Below are 25395 nucleotides of genomic sequence, written 5' to 3' on the forward strand. Positions count from 1 at the left end.
TCAGTCACCAAGCTAAGCTTTCATGTTGAAAGGACCTTTATTTGCAGCAGTGGTGAGTAGGGTGAGATTGCTTTGAAGACAGTCTCGAGCATGGATCCTTGGAGATACCCCACAAGTTGCTATCAGCTTCTCACGCCAGGCATCCGATGTCGGAACTTTTTCACCCACAAGTATGCTGTAGCTGCACATAGTCCATACCTTGGGTGGGAGAAAGCAGGCTGGTGCGCATCAAGCTAGGTAGCATTGAGGAGGGGGGGGTATCCCGGGCTTACCAGGTAAGGATGTACTGCATGTGCTCATTCCTCAGAGTGACTCTTGTCTGTCCTCCGACAGGGCCCCCAGGGACTGTGCTCTCTGTGGAAACAGTGTGCTTGTGGTCATCTCTGGCCATGTGGCCCCCGGCCACTGTCCCTCCCAGCACTGCAAGCTAGCATGGAAGCAAGAACCATGCAGCCAAGGAGGCAGTGCAGGGTATTTAGGGTAGCTGCCTGCTCTTCTGGCATGGGCTCGGCCCAACATACGGAAGTCTGCATCAATGAACACTGGCTCTGCGCCTGCTATCTTGGCCATAGCTTCCAGGTCCCGGTAATGCCAGAGGTTCCTTTCTGGATTGTTCTCAGGTACAAAGGGCTTCCTGGATTCTGTCAGCCTCACTATGCCAACTAGGTCCACTTCTCCTGCAATCTGCAAAGGAAGGCATGAGACTGCTTTTTATCAGAGCCCTGCCTGGGAGTAGGACAAAACCATTGTCCATCTGCCCACCTCATGTCCCTTACCTGCCCTTTCTGTCGGGTCTCTGGATTTACTTTCTTCTTAGGGACAAACCCTCTGTTTACCAGGATGGTGACTCTAGAGTGACCAAAATGGCAGGGCAGGTGGAGAACGGTTTTGGGATTTGACCTTCTGGGCTTGGGTGCTATCCCTGAGCTCTTCAGCTCAAGGCTATTGCCCTACCCCTTGAGACACAGTGCTATTTCTGGGTTTTCTGGTGATTAATTGAAGGTTTTTAAGCAGGACTGGGGAAAAAATGCTAGCTTAAAGCCCTGGCCTTAAAACCCCTGCCAACTACTCTCACCAGCCTGTCTTCCAACGTTTATGGTACACAAACCCCTCTGCTGCTTTCCTTCTCAGGCATCACAGTAGTGAACTGTGCCTTCCTCTTCTGAGCAGCTGAAGTGCACAAAACAAGCATTTGGGTCCCGCCTGAGACCTGGAGACTAAAGAAGACATTTTCCCTGGAATGCTCTTCCCATGTACCTATCTGTTTTGTGCTGGGGTTTGAACTCAAGGCCTCAACTCTTCTTTTGATCAGTTGTGAGATGAACTCTGGGCCTGGGCACTGCCCCTGAGCCCTTCAGCTCAAGACTACCGACCTTCCCCTTGGGCCTCAGCACCACTTCCATGGGCCTCAACTGTTGCTTAGGAGTCTCTTCTGCTTGAAGCTGGGCATTCTAATACACCTAGCTCCTGTTCCTCCCATCTCTTGATTCAAGACTAGGCCTATGGAGGATCTGGGGGGGTTTTCTGCTGAGCTCTTGTCCTACCATGTTGCATAGCAGTGGTCTAATGTGGCTATCAGAAGCTTCTCAAGGGGACTGTCTGAACAAATTCTCCTTTCTATTCAGAAGTTAACCTATTTAGCAATTTAAAAAAAAAAATTTACGATTGCCTAATGTCAGAAGGGGAATTTTAAACTTTTAAGCCCTTTGAGTATCTTGGGTTCTTCAGGGTCTTAACAAGGCTACATATTGGGAAGAATATAAAAATCAGTATGCCTTGACCAGCCCGTCCTGCATGGCCCACTCACCCCAGATCCGTGCAGTGGAAGGGAGTAACCACATAGGCCCCGCTTTCAGCTGAGGAGGAGAGTCGGCCAGCCTCTTGAGCCTCACGAGCAGGGTCCACCATGGTTCGTGGCATCATATATAACTCCTTGGCGTGGTCAAAATGTCCCCTGACCCTCACTGGCCTATACTCCAGACTTTTCAGTTCCAATGGGCTACAAGGAAAGGGTAAAAGAGCTGTAGCCAACCAAGAGCCAGAAAAGTAATGTAGAAAAGTGAAGGACAGGTCATGGGAGTGTGACATGGCATGCTGTGTCCTCAACTACAAGACTTCAACTCAGGGAAATAATGCTCTGTCCAGCTTTTGAGGAGGGGTTGTTTGGTTTGGTTTTTTTTTTTCCAGTCCTGGGGCTTGAACTCGGGGTCTGAGCATTGTCCTTGGGCTTTCTTAAGGCTAGAGCTCTACCACTTAAGCCACAGTACCATTTCCATTTTTTTTTTTTTTTTTGCCAGTCATGGGCTTGAGCTCAGGGCACTGTCCTTGGACTTTCTCAAGGCTAGAGCTCTACCACTTAAGCCACAGTACCATTTCCATTTTTTTTTTTTTTTTTTTTTTGCCAGTCATGGGCTTGAGCTCAGGGCCTGAGCACTGTCCTTGGACTTTCTCAAGGCTAGAGCACTACCACTTGAGCCTCAGCACCATTTCTGGCTTTTTTCTATGTATGTGGTACCGAGGAATTGAACCCAGGTCTTCATGCATGCTAGGCAAGCACTCTACCACTAGGCCAAACTCCTGGCCCCTCATTTCCATCTTTTCTCTATGTATGTGATACGGAGGAATCCAACCTGGGTCTTCATGCATGCTAGGCAAGCACTCTACCACTAGGCCACACTCCTGGCTCCTCTGTCTAGCTTTGAAGAGAAGCCAAGTGTGGATTCTTAAATAGTATCTTATCTAAGAAACATAAAGACACACCATTATTTGCCTGGAATTCACCTTTGTGAATTCTGTGTTCTGTCTCATGCGTTTTCACCTAATGGCTAAGAATTGTTTTGCTACAATGCTACAGAGTCCTGTCAGCACTGTGGATGATCCATCTACACCTGAAAAGCAGTGAAAACCAGCATCAAAAAAAAACATTTCAGCCAGGTGTTGGTGGCTCACACCTGTAATCCTACTCACGAGACTGAAATCAGTATTGTGGTTCAAAGCCAGCCCAGGCACAGAAGTTGGTGAGATTCTCTTCTCTCCAATTAACTACCAGCAAACAGGAAGTGGTGCTGTGGCTCAAGTGGTAGAGTGCTAACCTTGAGCTCAATAGGTCAGGGACAGGGCCCAGTACCAGTTCAATCCCCACTACCAACCAAAAAAAAAAAAAGACATTTCTGTATCTATCTGGTGGCCTCAGGCTACTTCACAAAGCAAGTAAGTTGTCAGCAGCAAAGGACAATCAATTTGGCTGCCTGATCCTCAGTGCTCCTAAGGGTCAGATAGCAAGCAGAAGCCAGGGTTCAAATGCTAACCGCCAGGGAGGCAAGCCCTGTGCATGCCCATACTCACTCTGCTGGCAGAGGGATGGGTTCTGCCATGACTCTAGCCTCTAATTCTTTGATCAGTTTCAGCTTCCACTTCCGACGCTGGACCTACGGAAACAAGAGGAAGAGCAAAGCAGATAGTAGCAGAGACAACAGCTCCAAGAAACCCCCACACTGGATGCCACCTTACCTGCCAAGTTCCCAGGCCAAAGGCAGTCACAGGAATGAGAAGCAGAAACCACTGGAAAAAGGAGTCATCTTCAGCTTTTGTGGCAGGAGCTTCTGCTGCTGAACTGCCACGCCTGCTTGGCCTCTGGGCCACTCCTGGAGGAAGTTTTACAACACTGGCATAGGGTCAGAACTCCTAAAACAAACAGCACCACAGCAGCCAATTCCTCAAGAAGACTCCACCAGACTGGGCACTGGTGACTCACACCTGTAATCCGAGCTTCTCAGGAGGCTGATATCTGAGGATCACGGTTCAAAGCCAGCCCAGGCAGGAAAGTCCATGAACCTCATCAACAAGTAATCACTCCAAAACCAAAAGCAGACAGCTCAAAATGGTAGAGCAAAGGAGCTCAGGGGCAGTGCCCAGACCCAGAGTCGAAGCCCCATCCAGGGGGTGGAGGGAAGCACCAATACAACCTCAGAGAATGTGGTACAGGAGGGAATACAAAAAATCCTCAAGTCACCAGCCAACTAGCTAGAGCTATGCCCAGTTCCAGCCCTCTCCACATCCAGTGTTCCACACAGTACACACCCAGCTTGGGGCTGCCTCTGCCACCACCCATGAATGCACATAACCACCATCCCATGCCTTTTTTTTTTTGTGGGCCATAGGCCTTGAATGCGGCCTGGGCACTGTTCCTGAGCGCTTCAGTAGTGGGCTACCCACCCCATTTCCTGTTTTCTTTTGGTTAATTGAAGATAAGAGTCTCAGGTCCTTTTGTGCCCTGGCTGGCTTTGAACCTTGACGCTCAGCTCTCAGCCTCCTGCGTAGCCCACCGGGCCCAACTCAGGCCATGCCTTTTTAACTCAAGGACATGTCAAGGTGTGTTCTACACTCCCATGCATGTATTGACTCTGACCAAAAGCACTTAACTCACACGTAGCTAAGCCAGGGACCGGGGCTGGCTTTGCACTACCACAACATGACATGGTCCCAAGTCAAGGTTAGGACGTTTTCACTGCAACAATGTTCTCCCACCGAAGAACCTCGAGCTTTCGGGAGATGGGACCCAGAGCTCCGTGCATGGACCGCCCTGGATGGCACAGAGCAGGGCACCCAGGCGCCCTCCACGCGGCCGAATGCCCGGGGCGCGCGTCCGGCTCGCAGCCCGTGCCTCCCCCCGGAGCGGCCTCCGCGCCCTGGCCAGGACCTCACCTGTGCGGGGCGAGAACCCGAAGCTGCTACCCCAGGCGCGGCGGGCCGGCGCGCGCGGGGCGGGGCCGGACAGGCCGCGCCGGCCGGCGCAGCCCGGGAGCCCGAGGCCCGCCCGCCGCGCGCTCCCCGCGCCGCCGCAGCCCGCGCTCGCCGGCCCCACGCGAGCTTGGCCCAGCAGCCCCGCCGCCCGCGGCCCCAGCCGCTGAGCCACCCGGGCCGCCATGGCACCCGCCGCCGCGAGCACTTCCGGGGCGGTGCCCCAGCTTCAGGAAAGGTGTTTTACTTCCGGGGCGCCAGCAGTCGTCCGGCCCGGCGCGCGCTGCTCCGCGCCGCGATCGCACAACTCGCGCTCCGCCTTCGGGCCATGGACGAGCCGCCCGAGGACGTGAGGGTTTTCCTCCGGCAGCACCCGAGCCTGCGCCTGCTGACGGATACCGGCAGGGTCCGCCCCGGGACGGAGCGCGGGGCCGGGCCGGGGCGCGGGGCGGGGGCGCGGGGCGGGGGCGCGGGGTGGGGGCGCGGGGCCGGGCCGGGGAGCGGGCAGGGGGTCGGGGCCGTGGGGAGGGGGCGCGGCCTCTGACCCCGCTGCCCGCCCTCCCGCCCGCAGGTGAGGTGCTCCCTGACCGGCCACGAGCTGCCCTGCAGCCTGGCCGAGCTGCAGGCCTACACCCGCGGCAGGAGGTACCAGCGCCTGGCGCGCGCCGCCCCGGCCTTCGACTACGCCGAGTTCGAGCCGCACATCGTACCCAGCACCAAACACCCGTAGGTGGCGCGCGGCCGGCCAGGCCCCTTCCTCGGAGGCCCTGGCCCTCGGCGGCCGAGGTCACGGTCTGGGACAGCCACGTCGCTTGGGGAGGGTTCAGAACTGCCATGCGCCCGCCGGGCTTCGCTGGCTGCCGCCCGGCTACACCAGAGGCTGGAATCTGAGGATCACGTTTCGCGCCATCCCTGGGCAGGAAAGCCAGGAAGTGGACACTGCCTGGGCCCTGAACTCAAGCTCCAGGACCCCCACCAAAACGACCTGCCGAGCTCAGGTCACGTGGCAGACCTTCCTCCTGCACCCCCTCCCCACCCCGACAGCGAGGACCCTTCTGATCTGCATCATTGGCGCGAGCTGTCCCTGGGGGCCTTTTTTTTTTTTTGGCCAGACTTGGAGTTTGAACTCAGGGCCTGGGCCTGGGCACTATCCTTGGACATTTTTTGCTCAAGGCCCGCACTCTGCCGCTTGAGCCACAGCACCACTTGCGGCTTTTTCTGCATATGTGGTTCTGGGCGGGGAATCGAACCCAGGGCTTCATGCATGCTGGGTGAGCATACTACCACTAGGCCACACTCCCAGACCTTGAACCACCTTTTTTTGGGGGGGGGGTCATGGGGCTTGACCTCGGTCTGGGTGTTGTTCCTGAGCGCTTCAGCTCAAGGCTACTGCCTTACCCTGGAGTCAAGCCCCACTTCCCTTTTTCTTTTAGTTAATTGAAGGTAAGAGTCTCAGGTTCTTTTGTGCCGGGGCTGGCTTTGAACCTTGATCCTCAGATCTCAGCCTTCTAGGTGTGAGCTAATGAATTTTACAGTGATAATTCCACGGTACTCTGCAGCGGATCAGGGTACCTTCTTCCAAAAACACAATCAACTTTTTTGTGTCATAGGCACCAGCTGTTCTGTAAACTCACGCTTCGGCACATCAACAAGGCCCCAGAGCACGTGCTGAGGCACACCCGTGGCCGGCGGTACCAGAAAGCCCTGCGGCAGTGTAAGTTGCTAGGCCAGAGGCTCCAGGGCCTCCCACGTGGAGCGAGCTCTTGGCAGGGAGAGGGTTAATCCCTGGTGACATCTGACAATCCATGCATTGTAAAGAAAGGGGAGATGGCTCGGGCCTTCACCAACTTTCCAACATAGATGGGTACACAGCCAGAAGCAGGCTGGGAAGGAACCTGTGGAAAGGGGTGAGTGGGACAGAAACTGCTGGGGGCAAGGGTGGGGGGGGATGTCTTCCAGAGTTGTTGCTCCTAGGGTACCAACCCATGGCCTTCTGAAACTGGGAGGCTGACAGCCTCCAGTCAGTATGCCATTTGGGGTAAGCTAGGCTGCAGAGGACCTTAGAGGCTGAGGTTCAGGACTGGTCTGGCAGGAACAGATGGCCGGGCCTGTGGAGAGTGGAGACTTGGCTGCTGCTCCAGTGAAGGGAGGGCGTCCTGGGAAGGCACCACCTGAGTCAGCCCAAGGCTGAGCACAATGTCAGTGCTTGGGTCTTCAGGAAGATTAGAGAGCTGCTTTGGTTTCTGTTTTTAACTTCAGGGCAGCTTAGGGAGGAAGGTCGGTGCTCAGCCGCTATAGAGCCTGGCCAGTTTGCAGAGAAGACAGTAGGCCGTCTTGAGCCCTATAAAGCCCGGGAGAAGTAAGAGTAGGAAAGTGACTGAGACATGAGACCCCTGAGGCTCTTGCTACCCCTGACCAAGGCCACTAAGGTATGGTGGGAACAGATCCCGGCTAAACTCTGGTGTGGCCTAAACAAGGAAAATAAGACATGGAGGTAAGCCATGGGAGAGGATGAGGAGGGCGGCTGAGATTTGAGTGCTTGCATTGCCTGTCCTGCCCATGGTAGGGGTGGATGTCTGTTGACTTGAGGATGAGAAGATAAAGAGAAGAGAATCGTGGCTGTAGACTTAGGGAGGGGGGCGTCCTGGAGCTAGCAACATGAAAGATGGGAAGAGAGGGGATGCAAAGACACACACACGCACGCGCACACGCACACTTGGACTGGATTGTGGAATTAAGGAGACAGGAAGGACCAAGCCACTTGAAGGGAATGGTCTGGAAGTCAGAATGTGGCTATGGGGAGACTTGCTGAGATGTCTCCACTGGAGGTGGTGGAGGCAACAGTGACATCACTGGCCAGAACCTAGTTGTGTTTGTCCATTCCGTGAGCAGTGGTGGTGGGAGTTAGAAGGCAGCAGGGCTGGGATCCCCTATGCTAGGAGAGGGAGTGTGCTAGACTGAGGGCCTGTTTCAGCAGACCCTCAGTATGCAAGGGCACAGCAGAGACAACCTCAGTAAGGGCCTTCCATGAAGCCTCATTCTGCCCTCCTGGCTCCAAGCCCAGAAAGGAGGGTCAGGCAGACAGCCTCCACAGAGCCCCCTAAGGGCATGTCCCCACTGTGCTGTGGGGAAAAGACTCCTGTCGGCTGGTCATAGGCTGGTGTCTTGCCATGGGGCCTCACCATGAGCCCAGCTGCCCCCTTGCTACAGCTCTGGTTGATGTCTGGTATGGTGAAGATCCAGGGCCCTGACAGTGCAGCCTCCACAAGTTATCAGTTCATGTCCAGAGGCCTGGGTGGCACTGGGAGTCTAGTGTGAGCTGGCTTGTCTCCCAGATGAGGAGTGCCAGGAGAAGGGAGTGGAGTATGTCCCTGCCTGCCTGCTGCACAGGAGGAGGAAGAGAGAAGACCATACAGATGGTGATGGGCCCCGCCCACGGGCAGCGTTCTGGGAGCCAGCCTCCAGTGATGAAGAAGAGACCCTGAGTGATGACAGCATGACAGACCTGTACCCACGTAAGTAAGTGGGGCCCAGTGTGCCCTACCATGGCCATCTCAACATTTTCCCCTCTAGGCGCCTTGCCCAGCCCCGGCAGCCACTCTTACCCTCACCCCATCCAGGTGAGGTAGTGATGGACCAACCACCAGCAAGCCTGAAACAGCTGTCTATTCCTTCTAGCTGAGCTGTTTGCCAAAAAGGACCTGGGAGGACGGGAGAATGAGGATGGCTCCAATGACTGCCTGACAGACCAAGAAGAGAAGCCAAGGTCCCCAGGAGAGGGCACTGAGGATAGGAAGGAGGCCAGAGTGGGCTGTAAGCAGCTGTGTAAGCGGAGAAAGGTGAGCCCCTTCCTATGACCAGGCATACCTTCAAGTTACTTCATGGAACATGGAGGCCACAGTCTCCAGGAGCAGTTCTGAGCTGGGGGCTTAACTTCTGAACACCACCTTTCCTTTCTTACAGGGTGGGAAGCGGGGCTGGGACTTAAAGGGGCAAGGTCTTTGAGAGTGGAACTATGCACCCTGTTTTGGCCTGCCAGTGCTGTCTAGCCCAGCACTGAAAGGCCTGGTAGCATGTCCTAGGTGAACAGTGCTTCTTACTTGTGGGGTCAGGAAGGCCTGGTAACCTTGCCTTTCTCTATTTGCCACAGAAGCAGCTTGGTTCATTGACCAAGAAGCCCAGGAGCTTCAGCTCCTTGAAACAGTTGGGGTAATGAAGACTGGCAACCCACCCACGTGTCCCAGTGTCTCCTGACTGGCTGCTTCCCAAGCAGAGCTCCAGGGTTGTGAGAGCCTGACCAGGCCCACCCAGGCTGGATGCTCCCATAGGATCACACTGCATACCACAAATGCCATTATTTATTTTGATGTTTCCAAAAATCAAAACATTTTCAAACACAACTAAGATATAAAATACAGCATAAAAATGAGATTTATACCTATCCCCACATAAAGCAAAAAGCACTCTTATTTTTTTCTAAACCAATGGGTAGACTTGTTTCTTTTTTCTCCCCACCTGGCAGCCCACTGAAGACGACCAGGTGGAGTAGTAGGCCCCAGACAGGCCGCTGCTGCCTGGCAGGTGCTGACCAAACACTGGCTCCCAGGCCTGACCCCTCCACAGATCACGGGTCTCGCAATGGGCAGTCACAGTGCACCAAAAGAGGGGTGTGTGCAGAGGCAATCTTGCTGTGGCTGACAGGAGTTAAGAGGCATCCCACATGGGCGTTTCTGCAGGATGAAAGGAAGCCAGGGGGCCAGACTCTGCTAGATCTTACTTATGAGAGTACAATAGGACAGTCTGCGAGGCTGAATGGGACACAAGTAGGCGCTGGTGAGGCCAGCCCCACTGGAGCAGGTAAGTCTAGGGCATGATGCTGGTGGGCTCGGGGCAAGCCCCCACCATGTCCCCCAGGTTATGTGGGTTTGTCCCCACAAGTCTAGGGGATGCCCAGAGATTTTTGACTACCTTCATGGCATTTCACTGCCATCATGTGGGCAGGGGACCCTCTCCCTCACCCCCCAAAAAGAGACACAGTGTAAGGCAATGTTAGAAAACTTTAAATACAGGATCGAGATCAAATCGGTAAGGCATCACAGATTGTAAAAAGTAACCTTGGCTGCATTCGACATACAAGGTGACAAAGAGCAAGCAACAGCCTGGGGGAAGTGTACTGGGTGGCCCAGCACATAGCCTGGCCTGGAGCAGCACTGCTAAGCTGGGATGGAGCATGGCCTGCAGGCTTCAGGCCATGCTGTAATGTGGAGGTGACTTGGTTGAGCCTTGGGTCTGTAATGGCTAGGCCTGAGTGTGGCTCCTCCCAGGCTGGTTCCGTGGAGGGAGGAGCCAAGCATCCTGTGTGCAGCTCCCTCACCAGCTCTCCCCACTGCCTTGAGCCACTGAAGTTTCCAGTGTCCACCCACTGACACATAGCGTGTGTCCAGCCCCAGCCAATGACTTTGCTGTCGACAGCAGCCTCGGTTGCCCCTCCAATACTGCACCATTCTCTGCATTAAATGTCTTCAGTGATTCTAAAAAGTCTAATGTAGGGGCCAAAACAATGTTGGAACCATGGGCAAGGTTCTAAACCAAGGGGTTTAACAGTATGTTTGATATTTGGCTGGACTACCCAAAATCATTTAGTAGGTCTGAGCTGAGGTGTAAACTTTTTTTTTTTTTTAAAGGGGGGAGACGGTTTTGAGTGATACACAAATGTGTCTGCTCACAGTACAGCTCGAAGGCTCTCACCCCCAAAGAACTCAAGCCAGATGCAGAGGCCACAGCCTAACAAGCTGCTCACTCTTAAGCCGTGGCTTGGGGGTGGCGGCAGACCAGCCAGCCTGCTGGTGGGATTCCATACTGTGGCTCCAGAGCAGACTTCATCAATTTTCAAGTGTCTGCAAATAAAGTTCTCAAAACATCGGTGCCTTTACCAAGGAAGGGGAAGGGAAAAGGACACATAAATGCTGGCAGTTGGTGACTCCACCCTGAACCAGTCTTCCACACGCTGCTCTGCGGGCCTTGACCAGGGAGAGGAGGGAGCTGTCTGTTACCACTCTTTCTTCTTTTCATCCATGGAGACGCCCCCTGGGCCCAGGGCCACCACCAGGAGCAGGCCTCCGATCACGGACATGGTTTGGAAGAAGTCGTATTTCAGGAAGTCATGCATGGGCTTATAGACTGGAATGGTCCAGAAGGCGTTGAAATACACGTTGATCGCAAACAGCCAGACGACAAGAGTCAAAGCTGCCAGCTTGGTTTTAAAACCAATGGCTACTAAGATTATCAGAGCTGTGCCCACAATGTTCTGGATGATCTGCGCGGGTAGAAAGGAGAGTCACTCAGACTACAAAGGTCAGGAAGAAAACTGCTTTTTGTACACATGGCTCAGTGATTGCCAGGCTGATGACGCAAGCAAGTCCTGCCTAGGGCAGGGAGAGGAGGAATTAAAAGCTGGGGGATGGGGCTTAAGCCATGTCTTTATATTACTATTGACCAGTAGAGGTAGCAGTTTTTTTAAATGCTACTTGATAAACTTGATGGAGAAGTGGTACAGTGGCTCAAGTGAGAAGAGTTCTAGCCTTGTGGCTCCTGCCTATAATCCCAGCTACGACCCAGGCATGATCCCAGGTACCACTAGAAAACCAGAAGTGGCTATGGCTCAAGGGGTAGGGCAGTAGCCTTGAGCTGAAGAGCTCAGGATCAGCACCCAGGTCCAGAGTTCAAGTCCCAGGACCAACAAAAAAAAAAAGGAAGAAAGAGTCGAGCCTCTGCCATAAGGCAGACTGGTGGACAAAGAATAACAAAGGATGCAAAGAACTTGACTGCATGGTAGCCAGGCCCTAGCACTTGACACAATGTACAACTTCACCTGGAAGAAGACATTTAGAGGCAGCAAAGTGCTCAAGACAGCTACTGCTCGTTCCAGCGAATGAGGAAACAGAGAGGACTAAAGAGACTGAATGTATAACTAGACACCAGTGGCCCATACCTGTAATCCTGACTACTCAGGAGGCTGAGATCTGAGGAGCAAAGCCTGGAGCCCACTGGGACAGAAAAAAAATGCAAGTCTCGTGTGTCGCACATACTCCAGTAACGGGACTTGAACTCAGAACTCTGCACTTTGACTTGGCTTTTGACTATTCTCCCCAGTCTGTCTTTGAACCACAAACCTTAGCTCTCAGCCTCCTGAGAAGCTAGGAATACAGGCATGAGCCACTGGTTCTCATCTTCTAGGCTCTCATTTCCAGTTAACCATCAAGAATCCAAAATTGGCCGGAAGTGTGGCCTAATGATAGAGCACTTGCCGAGCATGCATGAAAGTCCTGGGTTTGATTCTTTGGTGGCACATACACAAAAAAAGCCAGAAGTGGCTCAAGTGGAAGAGGGCTAGTAAAAGTGCTCAAGAACAGTGCCTAGGCCTTGAGATCAAGCCCTAAGACTGGCAAAAAAGCCAAGGGATGGGGCTGGGAGTTTGGCCTAGTGGTAGAGTGCTTGCCTAGCATGCACAAAGACCGGGGTTCAATTCTTTGGTACCACACACATAGAAAAAGCTGGAAGTAGTCCTGTAGCTCAAGTAGCAGAGCTCTAGCCTTGAGAAAGCCTAAGGACAGTGCTCAGGCCCTAAGTTCAAGTCCAACACCGGCAAAAAAAAAATCAAAACAAATGAAAAAAAAAACAAATTCAATTTGGCCACATGGTAGAGGATTCAAAATCATATTCAGCCAGCCACTACAGAGGTAAAGATCAGGCAGGAAAGTCTTGGGACTCTTTCCAACAAAAAGCTGGAAATGGAGCTGTGGATCAAGTGGTAGAATGCCAGTCTTGAGCAAAAGAGCTCAGCGACAGTGCTGAGGCCCTGAATTTAAAGAAGAGAAGTCATAGACCTCTGGCAAAGGTGGGGGATTCGAATTCAGACCTGCTGAGAGGCAGCTCCTTGACACAAGTGAGCGGCAGGCAGGCCCGGGAAGACAGGGCCCATGGAGCAGCAAGAATACTTACAGAAAAGAAGCTGGCGTCAAAGTGAAGGAGCGTCATGAACATCAAGACCAGTAAGACTCTGCCTCCGAGCTGCATGTATTGCTTGGGGGAGCTCTCCCGCATGGTGGGGACACCTGCAAACATGCTCTTCCCTTCGGAACGGGACTCGGCTAAAAGCAGCAACAAGCCTCCTCCCAGGGCCAGGTTCCTGAGAAACAACATGCCAGCTGAGAAGCTCAAGTTCCTGAGGCACCCATCCAACAGGCCCGATCAAGGCAGATCCAGCATGCATACAGCAAGGTCCTTCCTTCTCTTCCTCCAAACCAAGTGTGGGCTTCCAATTGAACTGCTCGTGAGGAGCTACCTACCTGGAGGTGCTCGGAACCAAGTCCTGGTTTCTGTTCTCCCTGAGCGCCTCCTCAAGTCAGGAGCGAGAACTCACACTCACTGTAATGCTAGGGCTGGAGCTGCAGCAAAGGCTTTTCCTTACCCACAACCACCCTGGGGAAGGTGACTATAGCTGCCAGGAACAGAGGTGAGAGATGGAAAACTCTGAACAGGGAGGGAGGCACCTACCTCATCAAAAACTTCAAGTCCCACAAAATGCTATAGGCAATCGTCTGAGGGGATGAAAGAGAAACCCGAGTCAGTATGTGCAAACAAGGCTCTGTTGATAACATTAGCCAGCTGGTGCAACAAAAGAATATGAGATACACAAAATCTTTTCAGAACATGGAGGGCAGACTGGAGCACAATCTATTTCCATATTTCTCAAGGAGTGGGGGGCAGTCCTTGAACCTAACATTACAGCTGTGCCTAGGACTTCCTAGAGAAAGTGATTCTGAGATGACCAGCATGGAGTAAAAATCTGCTTTAAGTAAGTGTTTTATTCCCTCTAACTAGGTATTTCTGCTCCTAGGAAATTCAGGAAAAGATGGCCCAGTACTCAGGGCAGGCATCTGCTTGGGACCAGTCTCTACAGCCTGCTTTGGCCCCAGTGTTTCTGAGCCTGCAAGGAAAAAATGCTAGTCAGCTGTCCATAGGGAAAAGTAGCATGAGGCGGTCACACCTGCAGCTGAAGGGGAAAGAGCTGTCTTGATGCTCAGCTCAAATGGGGCAAAGAAAAGTGAGAGCCAGCCACATATTTCATTAACCTAGTGCTGACTCTTACATGAGAACCCCCACCCCGCCCCTCATACCTGCAGGGCTATGATTCCAAAAAGCCCGAAACAGGCATACTGCACGAAGTTCCTGCTCAACACCAGAATGCAGCCAGCTGGAAAGAGGACAGCAAGGGTTAGCACAACTGCACATGGGTTCTGGGCAGAGCCATACCACCACCCCACCTGGCCCTCTGGTCCAGCTGCAAAGCCTGGGGGCTATCCCTAAACTTTTTTTATTTAAGGTTAGTGTTCTACCACTTGACCCACAGCTCAGCTTCCAGCTTTCTGATGATTCATTGAAGGTTAAGAGTCTCATAATGCTGGGCGCTGGTGGCTCACCCCTGTAAGTCCCAGCTACTCAGGAGGTTGAGATCTGAGGACTGAGGTTCAAGGCCAGCCCAGGCACAAAAGTGAAAGTCTGTGAGACTCTTATGTCCAACCAACAGAAAACCGGAAGAGGCACTGTGGCTCAAAGTGGTGGAACACTAGTGTTGAGCTGAAGAGCGCAGGGACAGCACCAAGCCCCATGACCAAAGGCGAAAATAAGGAAGAGTCTCCTAGATTTTCCTACCCAGGCTGGCTTCAAATGGTGATCCTCAGACCTCAGCCTCTGAGTGGTTACGATTACAGGCGAGAGCCACCAGCGCTTGGCCCCCATGAAGAGCGTTGACCTGGCTGGAAAGCCTATCTCCTCCTCCCTGGGGAGAGAGCTTCTACCCAAGCCCGTCTTCATCAGGAGGAGGGGACTCAGGCCCCCTTGAATTCTGACCTAAATCATCCTTTGTGTTTTCTAAAAATAACTTTTAATGGCTTATTTTATTGATTTTATGTTTATGTAGTACCAAGGAAATCAAACCCAGGGTCTCCTGCATGCAAGGCAAATACACTTTACCACTAAGTCACATTCCTTGCCCTCATCTCCTTTTTAAGACAGCTTCTTGGAACTGCTTTAGCCACTGGATTCCAAGGACTACATCTGACTTCTTTAGCAAACCTTAAAGCAGTGAGCCCAGAACAAGGTACAAAAAAATCCACACAAGGGTGGTGGCTCACACCTGTAATCCTAGCTATTCAAGACGATTGAGGATTGTGGTTCAAAGCCAGCTTAGAAGCAAAGTCCGTGAGACTCTTATCTCCAGAACACCAGAAGTGGAGCTGTGGCTCAGAGTGGTACAACACTAGCCTTGAGCAAAAGAGCTCAGGGACAGCACCCTCGCCCTAAGTTCAAGCCCCGTGATCAAAAACAAAACAAATGAAAAAACCCACAACAGTTGGGCAGAACTAATGAGGCCCCCTGTGCTGGAGGCAATGGCGTTGCGGAGGGAACCTCCTGACAAGCTCCAGAGCCACTCACTCAGCTGTCCGAGCAGGTTGAGGAACACAAAGGACGAGGCCAGCAGGTAGCCGCAGCTCCAGGTGCTGTCGATGTAGTCCCGCTGTTCGCTCCACTGGAACCACATGCGGATGCCATCCTCTAGGAAGGTGCTGATCAGGCAGAGGCGTGCCACATGAGGCAGGTACTGCTTGGTGACGCGCAGGAACTATGGGGACACAGAACACGCTGGTGAGGCAGCTACAGCCTGGAGCCCAGGACCATGACAGTCACTTCCCAGAGCAGGCGAGGGAGCAGTGGGACAGGACAGACAAGCCAGCAGGAGCCCTTGGCAGCCCCATGCCTCCCTGGGGCGTCGGACTCCACCTGCTCTGAAGCTCCCCTGGAAGTCTGGACACACAATGAGGCCTCAGTCCCACAGCACAGACCCCACAGGGCACTGCCTCTCTGTCACTGCCACAGACACAGCTTCCATGTTCAGTTATAGAGGAGAGGAGAAGGTAGCGTCCCAGATCAACACCTGAAAAGGTCCTGGGGGGGGTCCCCTCAGGGGACCTCTGCCCCCTGGCCTTCACAGCTGTCCTGGGCACCCAGCAAGCCTGACCTTCACCCACAGACATGGTCATGACAGACCCCAACCATGGTAGAAAATGCCTCCATGACTGCCACAATCCCGCTAACTGGATCATGCTAAAGGCAAACTGAAGCTCAAAAGGGATGAGGGCTGGGCACGGTGGCTCTCACCTACAACCCTAAATACTCAGGAGGCTGAGATATGAGGAACACAGCTCAAAGCCAGCCTAGGTGGGAAAGTCTTAGGACTTATCTCCAATCAACATAACAAGATAGAATTGAAGCTGTGGCTCAAGTGGCACAGTGTTAACTTTGAGCAAAAAAAAAAAGCTGAAGAGGGGCCGGGAGTTTGGCCTAGTGGTTAAAGTGCTTGCCTAGCATGCATGAAGACCCGGGTTCAATTCCTTGGTACCACATACATAGAAAAAAAAAAAGCCGCAAGTGGTGCTGAGGCTCAAGGGGTAGAGCTCTAACCTTGAGAAAGTCCAAGGACAGTGCTCAGGCCCTGAGCTCAAGCCCAGGACTGGCAAAAAAAAAAAAGCTGAAGAGCCAGGCGGAGCAAGGGGGCGCAGTGGCTCACGCCTGTAATCCTAGCTACTCAGGAGACTGAGATCTGAGGCTCAAAGTTCAAAGCCAGCCCGGGCACAAAAGGACCAGAGACTCATCTCCAATTAACCTCAAGAAAACGGGAAGTGGGGCTTGACTCAAGGGTAGGGCAATAGCCTTGAGATGAAGAGCTCAGGGACAGTGCCCAGGCCGAGTTCAAGCCCTATGACCCACAAAACAAAATTTAAAAAAAAAAAAAAAAGCCGAAAACAGTATCCAGGCCCTGCATTCCAGCCCCAGCCCCAGGACTGTCACTGTCTGTCTCTGTGTCTCTGTCTCTCTCTCTCACACACATGGGCGTGTACACACACCCAGGCTGACTTGGCTCTGTGCAACGCTTGGACAGATTAGACAGTTGGATGCTGCAGCCTGGCAGCATGGTGATGAACTCCTCCAGACAGAACAAACTCCCCTGAGGGAGTGGCCACCTGGCTCGCTTGCCTATAAGTCCCCACTTACATAGTTCTCCAATGTCCTGGGCAGCAAAGGGCACAAGGTGTGGAGAGTGCTGTGTGCACTGCAGAAGGCTGGACTTCTCCACCCAAACAAGCGCCCTCCAGTAAGCCCTCCAGTAAGCTCAACATCCCACAGGACCAGTGTGCCCAACTGTGCACAACACATGGAATGTTGCAGCTAAAGGCCATGCATCCAAACCAAGTTAAAATCTGCTGTGATGGACAATCTCTCAGCAGCAACAAGCCTATGTGTCAAACCAGTGGCAAAAGTAGGGTAGGGAGAAAGCACTCTGTCCCTAGTAATATGACACCTGTGATGGCTCACTCAGGAAGCCAGCACACCCCGGGGAAGTCAGGTCCAAAAGCCATGCAGGTACATTCATTCCTAACACTCTTCCTGCCCTTCAGAGCTGAGGCACACAGCAAAAGAATTCCAAGGAACAGAGTCTGGGGCTAAAGAACAGGGGACCCACCCATGGGATGATGTGTCAGGCAGAGTCCACAGGGCAGAATCTGCCCTTCCAAGAGAAGGGTAGCCCCACAGGCCTTCTTAGGGCTAATCCCATCACAGGAATGGAGATGTACATACGTACCAGTTCTCAAAATTACAACACTGTAAAAAGTTGTTTCAAGCCAGGGGCTGATAGCTCACACCTGTAATCCTAGCTACTTAGGAGGATGAGATATGAGGATCGCAGTTCATAGCCAGGCAAGGTAGAAAGGTTGTGAGACTTATCGCCAATAAACTACCCCCCCCCAAAAAAAAAGCTGTAAGTGGAGCTGTGGCTCAAGGGGTAGAGCACTAGCCTTTAGCAAAAATAAGCCCAGGGACGGAATCTTGACCCTGAGTTCAAGCCCCACGGTTAGCAAAATAAAAATAAAAATTTTAAAAACATTGTTGGGGGCCTGGGAGTTTAGCCTAGTAGTAGAGTGCTTGCCAAGCATGCAAGACCTGGGTTCAATTCCTCAGAACCACATACACAGAAAAAGCCAGAAGTGTTGCTATAGCTCAAGTGGTAGAGTGCTAGGCTCAGCCCAGGCTGAGATCTGAGGATTGAAGCCAGCCTAGACAGGAAATTCCAAGGACTCTTACCTCCAACTAACCACCGAAAAGCTGGAAAGTAGAGCTATGACTCAGTGGTAGCACCCAGTCCTTGAGTTTAACCCCAGGACTGGCAAACACACACACACATGCATGCCTGCATGCACATGCATACAAATACACACAACCACAAAGGCTAGTATATAGCTGCCATCTCAGCTAAGAAGCACCTAGGTATTTAGGTAAGCCTTCAGTATGTGGAGGGTACCATGTGGGACAGGGAGAAGCCTCAGTGGCCATGTTTTCAGATCTACCAAGTCTGAATCTTTGTGGATCTACACATATTTACTCTTTTGTGTGTGTGTGTGTGTGTGTGTGTGTGTGTGTGTGTGTACGGGCGCACCTGTACTGGCCTTAAATTCAGGGGCATGGACACTGGAGTTCTACTATTTGAGCCACACTTCCACCCCCAGCTTTTCCGTGGTCAACTGGAAGGAACTCTCATGGACTTTTATCCCTAGATTGGCTTAAAACCAGGATCATCAGATCTCAGCCTCCCACGTAGCTAAGATTACAGTGAGCCACCAGTACCTGGTCTACAAACATTTATGCCTGACCACTACGCAAGAGGTAGTAAAAATCAGTGAGACACAAAGAGCCGAATAAGCACTCTGGGAGTGGAAGCGCAGGCTGAGATTCCAAGGCCACATGTTCCAATCCTGTCCAGACCCTGGCTAGGTATATCCTAGGACCATGGGTGGGCCAGTCACTCTCAGGGGTCTCTACTACCCCTCCACAAATCAAAGACAGCCAGACTAACAGTTAATATGCTCATCTTCCAACGGTCTAAAATATCTGCAAGCTGAGAAGCAAAAGGAGACAGGAGTGGTGGGCACCCTGCGGTCCCACGTGCGTAGGAGGCTGACCTAGGACCACTCGAGTTCACTAGTTCAAGATCAGCCTGAGCGACATAATGGAACCTCACTGCGAAATAGGAATTTTAAGCAGGCGCAGTGGCGCACACCTGTAATCCTCGCTACTCAGGAGGCTGAGACCTGAGGATCATGGTTCAAAGCCAGCCCAGGCATTAAAGTCAAAATAAATAAATAGTAACTAAAAAAGAAAAAAATAAAAAAAAGAAGGCCTCCTGGGTGCCAGTAGCTACTCAGGAGGTTGAGAGCTGAGGATCACAGTTCACAGAGAACCCAGGCAAGAAAGTCCATGAGATTCTTATCTCCAATTAACCACCAGAAAACTGGAAGTGGAGCTGTGGCTCAAGGAGTAGAACACCAGCCTTGAGCTGAAGAGCTCAGGGACAGCGTCCAGGCTGAGTTCAAGCCCCACAACTTAAAAAAAAAAAAAAAGGTCCTAGCCAGGCTCCGTGGCTCATGCCTATAATCCTAGTTACTCAGGGGGCTGAGATCTGAGGATCTCAGCGCAAAGCCAACTCAGGCACTAAAGTCCATGAGAGTGAGGCTCAAGGGGTGGGGCGGAAGACTTGAACTGAAGAGCTCAGGGACAGTGCCCAGGCCCAGAGTTCAAGGCCCACGACTGATTTAAAAAAAAAAAAAAAAAAAAAAGTCCTACCATTGTACTCATTTCTTGACTTATGAATTGACAAACACATTAATAGCAATAAAATTATATTAAAAATAAAAGTACTAAGTCTGGTGTCAGTGGCTTACACAGTTACTCAGGAGACTGAGATTTGAAGATCATAGTTCAAAGTACAGGCAGAAAAGTCCCTGTGAGACCGTTTATCTCCAATTAAATATTCAAAAACCAGAACTGGCTCTGTGGCTAAGCACAAAGAGGCTCAGGGATAGTACCCAGAGGAAAGGAAGAGGATGGAATGAAGGAAAGAAGGGAGGAGGGAAGGAGGGGAGGAGGGGAGGAGGGGAGGAGGAGAGGAGGAGAGAAGGAGAGAAGGAGAGAAGGAGAGAAGGAGAGAAGGAGAGAAGGAGGGGAGGAGGAGAGAAGGAGGGGAGGAGAGGAAGAGGAGAGGAGGAGAGGAAGAGGAGAGGAGGAGGAGGGGAGGAGGGGAGGAGGAGGAGGGGAGGAGGAGGAGGGGAGGAGGGGAGGAGGAAGAGGGAAAGGAGGAGGGGGTCCCACAGATGTCCTGGTCAATGTTAGGGTTCCTGCAGAGAACATGTGCATCTTGTTCCAGCAAGATGTGAGGGACAGGTGTTGCGACACTCGGCCCAGTGTCTCCTCATGGCCCTAATATTCTTGATGTGCTCAGCAGCCACGTAATCACCCCTTTGTATGGACGAGATAAACACCTCTCCAAGGCTCTGGATTTAAAGCTGCTCTGAGGAACCACCTGTACTTTGTGCCCCCATTGAGCAGCCCTGGCCAATGACATGGAACTACACCTGGTAACACCTGGGCAAAAGCCACCACCAGGAAGCGTTCAACAGAAGCTGGGCAGATGGCAGCAGGACCTCCAGGGGGGTGGACCCTAAGATACCAGGAGGCAGACACCAGAGGTGTCCTGACTTGCTTCCAAAATGAGCAGTAAGCCACTTTTGCAGACATGATTACATAGAGACTGTGCCCACCCCACCCTGATGACGCCTGGCAGGGCCTGATCAGCCCCCAGCATAAAGAACTTGCACTGAGCATGCGCATCTGCCACCAGCAGTCTTCAAAACTGAGGATGTGTTCAAAGCCTCCCGATGATTTCTCTAGTCCTTTAATTGGAGTGTCTGGGTCAATAGGATTAAAGAGCAAGAGGAGGGGGGCCAAAGAGGGGCAAGTCATGCCTCTTTTCCACACCAGCATGGGTGGGAGCTCAACACAGTGATTTGCAGACCTGCAGATATTTATTATGCACGGAAATAAGCATGTCTGCTGCTTGGCGGGTCTGATCTTAAAGATAAGCAAGAATGAGCTGTTCCATAAGTGGGCACAAAAGGTGCCTGTGAACTGATCAGACTCCACTTCATACGCATGCTGGCCACACACCATTGGGATTTGGTCCCCAGACTTACAAGGTGCCACTCTAGAAGGCACCTCATAGCCCCTGGCCTCTCAGCCCAGCAGAAAGGAGTCCTCGACTCAGGCCGAACACAGCACAAGGTGTGAGAGCAGCCATGTTGCAAGGGTGTGGACCACTGCCCATGTCCCCATGTCAGCCCACGCGGGTTTTCAGTTTACAATCTGTATGGTTTGCAGGAAGAGGTAGGTCAGTCCACCCTGATGACAGGATGTGGCTTATAGGCAACAAAGCATGAAGTGACTCAAGAAATGAGGAAACCGGGAGCTGACGGCTCGTATCTGTAATCCTACCTATGAGATCTGAGGATCATAGTTTGAAGCCAGCCCAGACAAACAAATCTAAGACTTTTCTCCAATTAACCAGTGAATAGTAGAGCTTAAAAGGTTACCAAAAAGAGATCTGAAGGGGTTAGGAATGGTGTCCGACCTGATCCAGACAGGACTAGAACAGGGATCATAATCACATAGCCACCTAAAGCAACACAACACACAGCGCCGACATCATTTTCATGTTTGGACAGAAAGGAATCGAGAACACAGTCCTCAGTCCACAAGAACCTTGAGGATAAGGCAGCTTTGGGGTTTTGACATTCAGGGGCCCACATGCATCCTATGTGGCACGACCACCCTGTATCCTGGTAAGTGATGAGTCACCAACCCCTTAGCATGCTGCTGCCGCCCCCAGAGGTAGGGATGAGGGTGATGGTGTCAAAGGCCCTGAGCCAGATTTCTCTCCTAAGGATCTGGCTTAGTGGCAGAGTGTTTGCCTAGCATGCATGAAGCTCTGGGTTCGATTCCTCAGTACTACATAAACTAAAAATAATAAAAAGTTTGACAAAGGGGAAAGGTGTGAGTCACCTTCCAGGAAAAGCCACTAACCAGGCTCCCCTTTGCCTCTTCAAGGATCCCATGAGAAGGGGGGGGGGGCGCGCTGGTTTTTTAACCTCTTGTCAAGACTAGAAAGCAGAGGAGTCAGCTCCCCAAGTCCTTCATGATTCAGGACAGGAAGCCTCTTGCTGGAAATGGTGGAGCTCAGGAGGTAAATGTCCAAGACCCCACCCCATCAGTGGAACGTATGACAGCTGGGACATATTGTTAATAAGCCAACTAATGCTACACACAGGTCCAGGGAACTTTGACAGGACTGTTGTCCTGGTACCCCTAGCTAAACAAAGGCCCTGGCTGTCTCCTAGCTTCCAGAGCTAGGCACACAGAGAGTAGGGCCCCCTGCAGCCTTCCCTGTCACCTTGGTGACAGCCACTAAGTAGAACCCATTAAGTGCTAATGTTCCTGGTTACTGGTACAAATGGGCTGAGAGGCTACACTGCAGTCTAGCACGCGCAAGAAGCAGCTGTACAGTGTTGAGGTTATTTTAGATTGCTAAGTTCCTGAGTTTCTGGTCCCTTCCAATCTGGTCTCCAATGGCTTCCTTCTGAACACCCAGCTTCTGTGAGGAGGACATCTCAGCATTTTCTCCAGAGCCTAGTTTCTAGGGAGCAAGAGGACACCGTGCCTGAGTGCCAAGGGCAAGGAGCTTGATGCCAGGGGCAGAGATGCAGCTCAGAGTGGCCTGCCAGCAGAAGCCAACCAGTGTGTTCCCTGTGAACTGGCCTCCACCCACCAAAAGGAAAGGTCACAGCTCCACCAAACAGGGAGGATGCTGGCACCTGGGGGACAAGAGGACAGTATAGACCACGGCTAGCCTTTCTCAGCCCTGGAAGGATGGAGATGGGCCCGTCTCCCACAGTGAGGGGTTAACAAAGCAATGTGCAAGGAGGCCTGGTCCACTCGGAACTGTCATTACCATCAGAGTGCACCTAGGTTGCGGTCTTAGCAGCCCAAACTTTCTGGGCAAATCCCATTGCTTCATTTTTGCTTTTGTTTTCTGCAGAGAAGGTGAGATAGAATGGACACAGCACATTATCTGACAGTGACCTCAGTGATAGGTTTCCATGTTCTTTCCCTGCAAATCAGACCCTTTCATTTAGAAGCCTGGACTCTCAGCACCTTCTTTACTGGAAGACAGTTTTAAGTATTACAGGTGAATATTCAAGTCAAAAACAGCCCCTCACCCCCATAGCAGGGTCAGATTTTGGTGACAAAAAGATGTCAAGTAGCTTTGTGTTCCATTTCCCCACTCACTGGTGGCACAAAGGATCTTGATCCTTGTTTGGGAAATGAGGGGTCATGCCAGCGGGCACCACACTCTGCTCTGCCAGCAGCCTTACAGAAGCTCCAGAGACATACTGTGCTAACACCCAGCTGGACTCCTATGCTGAAGGCAGGAGCCCTTCTGCATGCACATAGCATGTCTTCTAAGCAGCAGGGCCTCCTTCTACACTAGCCAGAATGCTAGACCCTGGAGGCAAGCTGCACAGGGCATCAGCCTGGGAACTGGGGACCCAGGATTTCCCCTGGGCTGAGGCCACTGACAAGTCCAGAAACCACAGCAGGTATGACCTTCCTCTTAACTTGGCGGACGTTGGTCCTGTGCCCCACCTGGGCCCCTTCCAGTATGATTCTTTCTGCTTGAAGCAAAACAAAACACAGGGAGAAAAATGATTACGTAAAGAGCTCCAGAACTTTCTTCCAAAGAAAATCTATCATTTGATAGCTGGCAGCAACTTGATTGGAGACATTTTATCTGGGACTGGTTATGAAATTCACCTGCAAAACTGAGGATTTTCCAGGCTGAAGAGCAAAGTTAAGTGTAGGTACCTCTCTATTCCCTCAGCTAACCCAGCCATCTTCTTAGCGAGCTGCTACTTAAGGAAATAAAAGTGGGTCACTAAAAATCATGTCAATGCTAGGTGCTGCTGTTGGCTGGTGCCTATAATCATACTGACTCCGGAGACTGAGATCTGAGGAGAGCTGTTTGAATTGAAGTTAGCTAGGGCAAGAAAGTCTCACAGACTTTCACTTCCAAACTACCAAAAAAAAAAAAAAAATCTGGTAAGGGGCTAGCCCTGAGCAGAAAAGCTTGAGAGACAGTATAGTAGCCCTGAGTTCAGCCCAGGGAATAGTGCATACACGTGTGTGTGTGTGTGCACAGACACAGACACACAAATGTCAACAAAAACAAGACCCACTTGAATGGTGGGCACTGTCTTTGTGGGGGATACCACTGTAAGGCTGTGAACTGTAAAGTCAAGCAGCCCTGCCTGACCTTAGGAAGAAGTATTTCCCCCAAACTGGCTTTGAAGGTGGTACAAGGGAACGGGGGTAGAAAGACGCCACCCCATCCAACAGCCAGATAATGCTCACTTCTGTACAACACACGACAGGACGACCCCCCTCCCCAATCAAAAGCAGTCGTCACTCTTAATGCTGGCACGGCCACAGACAGGCTGAAGGGGCAAAAGGAAGGCTGGAAGGTGGGCCAGGCACTGCCCTGCCTGCAGGCTGTTAATTTACAGACCTAGCGGGACCACTCCCAGCTGCCCCCTGCCCCGGGCTGCCCCCGGGCTGCCCCCGGCTCAGGGCCTGGGCTCTGCTCCCCCGGGGTCGGATCTGCCCATCTTGTTCGCGGCGCCCGTGCCACCTGTACACTTGTGGAGGGCACCCGGGATGCTGGCTTCCGCTCCTCCCGGCCGCGCACGGGCGCCCATTCACCGCGGCCGGGGCAGAGTCCACGCCGCCGAGGGCCGGGCCGGGGACCCCGCGTCCGACGCCGCGGGCCCGGCCGGGACGGGGGGGGGCTCCCCGGGGGCGCAGCCCGGAAGAGCCCCCAGGCCGCGCCCGCCCCGGGGCGCATCGCCGGCGCCCCACACCAGCCTCCCCCGGCTCACAGGGCAGCGGGCACCCCTCCTCAACACGGCGCCCGGCCCGCCTCCGGGCCCCGGCGCCCCTCGCACACCCCTCGCCCCGGGGGTGGGGCCCGGACGCCCCCCGCCGCCCCCGGCGGAGGGAGGCCGCGCCGGGCCGGGCGGCGGGCCGGGAGGGAGGGCGGCGGCCGGGAGAGGCCGGTCCCCGCGCCGCGCCGGGCCGGCCCGGGCCGGGCGTGCGGGCGGCGGGCCGCACCTGGTCGGCGACGTCCTCGGCCGTGCCCATCAGGTCGTTCTGGCCCATGGCGGCGGCGGCGGCGGGCTCGGCTGGCTGCTCCTCGGCGCTCGGCGCTCACGCCCGCTGCGGCCTCCACAGGAAGTGCCCGGCGGCCGGCCTCGCTGCGCGGCGGCGGCTCCAGCGGCTGCCACGTAGGCCAAGCCTTAAAGGGGCCGCGCCGCCGGCTGGGCTCCGCCTCGCCCGCAGCGCGCCCTTTCGCAAGAGGCCGCCCCCGCACGCACAAGGCCACGCCCCCACCCGTCGCCGCCACGCCCTGCGCGCTCCCAGCCCGCGCGTCGCCCTCCAGGTCCCGCCCTCCGCGCTCTAGGCCCCGCCCTCCCGCCGCAGCCTTCGCCCCCACCGCCCCGGAACGCACTCGCTTCGTCACGAGGCCCCGCCTACCTGGTGGAAGCACCGCCCACCTCCCTTTATGGACGAGCCCCGCCCCCCTCTCTTGAGGCC

General features: G+C 53.3%; 3 protein-coding genes across 4 annotated transcripts; 1 reads left to right on the forward strand and 2 right to left on the reverse strand.

The window, feature by feature from the left end:
• Nucleotides 1-18: 18 nt before the first annotated feature.
• Surf1 (SURF1 cytochrome c oxidase assembly factor) lies at nt 19-4927 on the reverse strand. 2 transcript variants are annotated; one of them, XM_090330889.1, is made up of 8 exons: nt 4705-4927; nt 3511-3644; nt 3346-3428; nt 1808-1999; nt 777-849; nt 522-684; nt 273-354; nt 19-198 (listed from the first exon to the last, which is right to left on the reverse strand). In XM_090330889.1, the coding sequence occupies exons 1-8, from the start codon at nt 4925-4927 to the stop codon at nt 123-125; spliced, it is 1026 nt and encodes a 341-aa protein (XP_090187015.1). In that variant the 3' UTR covers nt 19-122. The 2 variants fall into 2 exon arrangements, with proteins under 2 accessions (XP_090187015.1, XP_090187014.1); XM_090330888.1 differs by having other exon boundaries at nt 273-684.
• Nucleotides 4928-5003: 76 nt separating this feature from the next.
• On the forward strand, nt 5004-8981 carry Surf2 (surfeit 2). The gene is made up of 6 exons (XM_090330891.1): nt 5004-5146; nt 5312-5466; nt 6351-6454; nt 8076-8255; nt 8419-8579; nt 8891-8981. The coding sequence occupies exons 1-6, from the start codon at nt 5069-5071 to the stop codon at nt 8951-8953; spliced, it is 741 nt and encodes a 246-aa protein (XP_090187017.1). The 5' UTR covers nt 5004-5068; the 3' UTR covers nt 8954-8981.
• Nucleotides 8982-9080: 99 nt separating this feature from the next.
• On the reverse strand, nt 9081-25097 carry Surf4 (surfeit 4). Its single transcript, XM_090330890.1, has 6 exons — nt 24913-25097; nt 15238-15424; nt 13920-13996; nt 13297-13340; nt 12742-12928; nt 9081-11056 (listed from the first exon to the last, which is right to left on the reverse strand). The coding sequence occupies exons 1-6, from the start codon at nt 24958-24960 to the stop codon at nt 10790-10792; spliced, it is 810 nt and encodes a 269-aa protein (XP_090187016.1). The 5' UTR covers nt 24961-25097; the 3' UTR covers nt 9081-10789.
• Between the last annotated feature and the right edge of the window lie 298 nt (nt 25098-25395).

This window comes from Megascapheus bottae, chromosome 3 (genome assembly GCF_031878675.1).
Source record: "Megascapheus bottae isolate mThoBot1 chromosome 3, mThoBot2.hap1, whole genome shotgun sequence".
Lineage (NCBI taxonomy): Eukaryota > Metazoa > Chordata > Mammalia > Rodentia > Geomyidae > Megascapheus > Megascapheus bottae.

Coding starts and splice junctions, on each gene's coding strand:
- Surf1 (XM_090330888.1), bottom strand. CDS start 4,927: ATGGCGGCCCGGGTGGCTCAGCGGCTGGGGCCGCGGGCGGCGGGGCTG. Junction 3,645..4,704: donor CGGGTTCTCGCCCCGCACAG/GTGAGGTCCTGG, acceptor AACTTCCTCCAG/GAGTGGCCCAGAGGCCAAGC. Junction 3,429..3,510: donor TTGGCCTGGGAACTTGGCAG/GTAAGGTGGCAT, acceptor TTGTTTCCGTAG/GTCCAGCGTCGGAAGTGGAA.
- Surf4 (XM_090330890.1), bottom strand. CDS start 24,960: ATGGGCCAGAACGACCTGATGGGCACGGCCGAGGACGTCGCCGACCAG. Junction 13,997..15,237: donor CAACCTGCTCGGACAGCTGA/GTGAGTGGCTCT, acceptor TCCTCTTTCCAG/CTGGCTGCATTCTGGTGTTG. Junction 13,341..13,919: donor TTGGAATCATAGCCCTGCAG/GTATGAGGGGCG, acceptor TCATCCCCTCAG/ACGATTGCCTATAGCATTTT.
- Surf2 (XM_090330891.1), top strand. CDS start 5,069: ATGGACGAGCCGCCCGAGGACGTGAGGGTTTTCCTCCGGCAGCACCCG. Junction 5,467..6,350: donor GTACCCAGCACCAAACACCC/GTAGGTGGCGCG, acceptor TTTGTGTCATAG/GCACCAGCTGTTCTGTAAAC. Junction 6,455..8,075: donor CCAGAAAGCCCTGCGGCAGT/GTAAGTTGCTAG, acceptor CTTGTCTCCCAG/ATGAGGAGTGCCAGGAGAAG.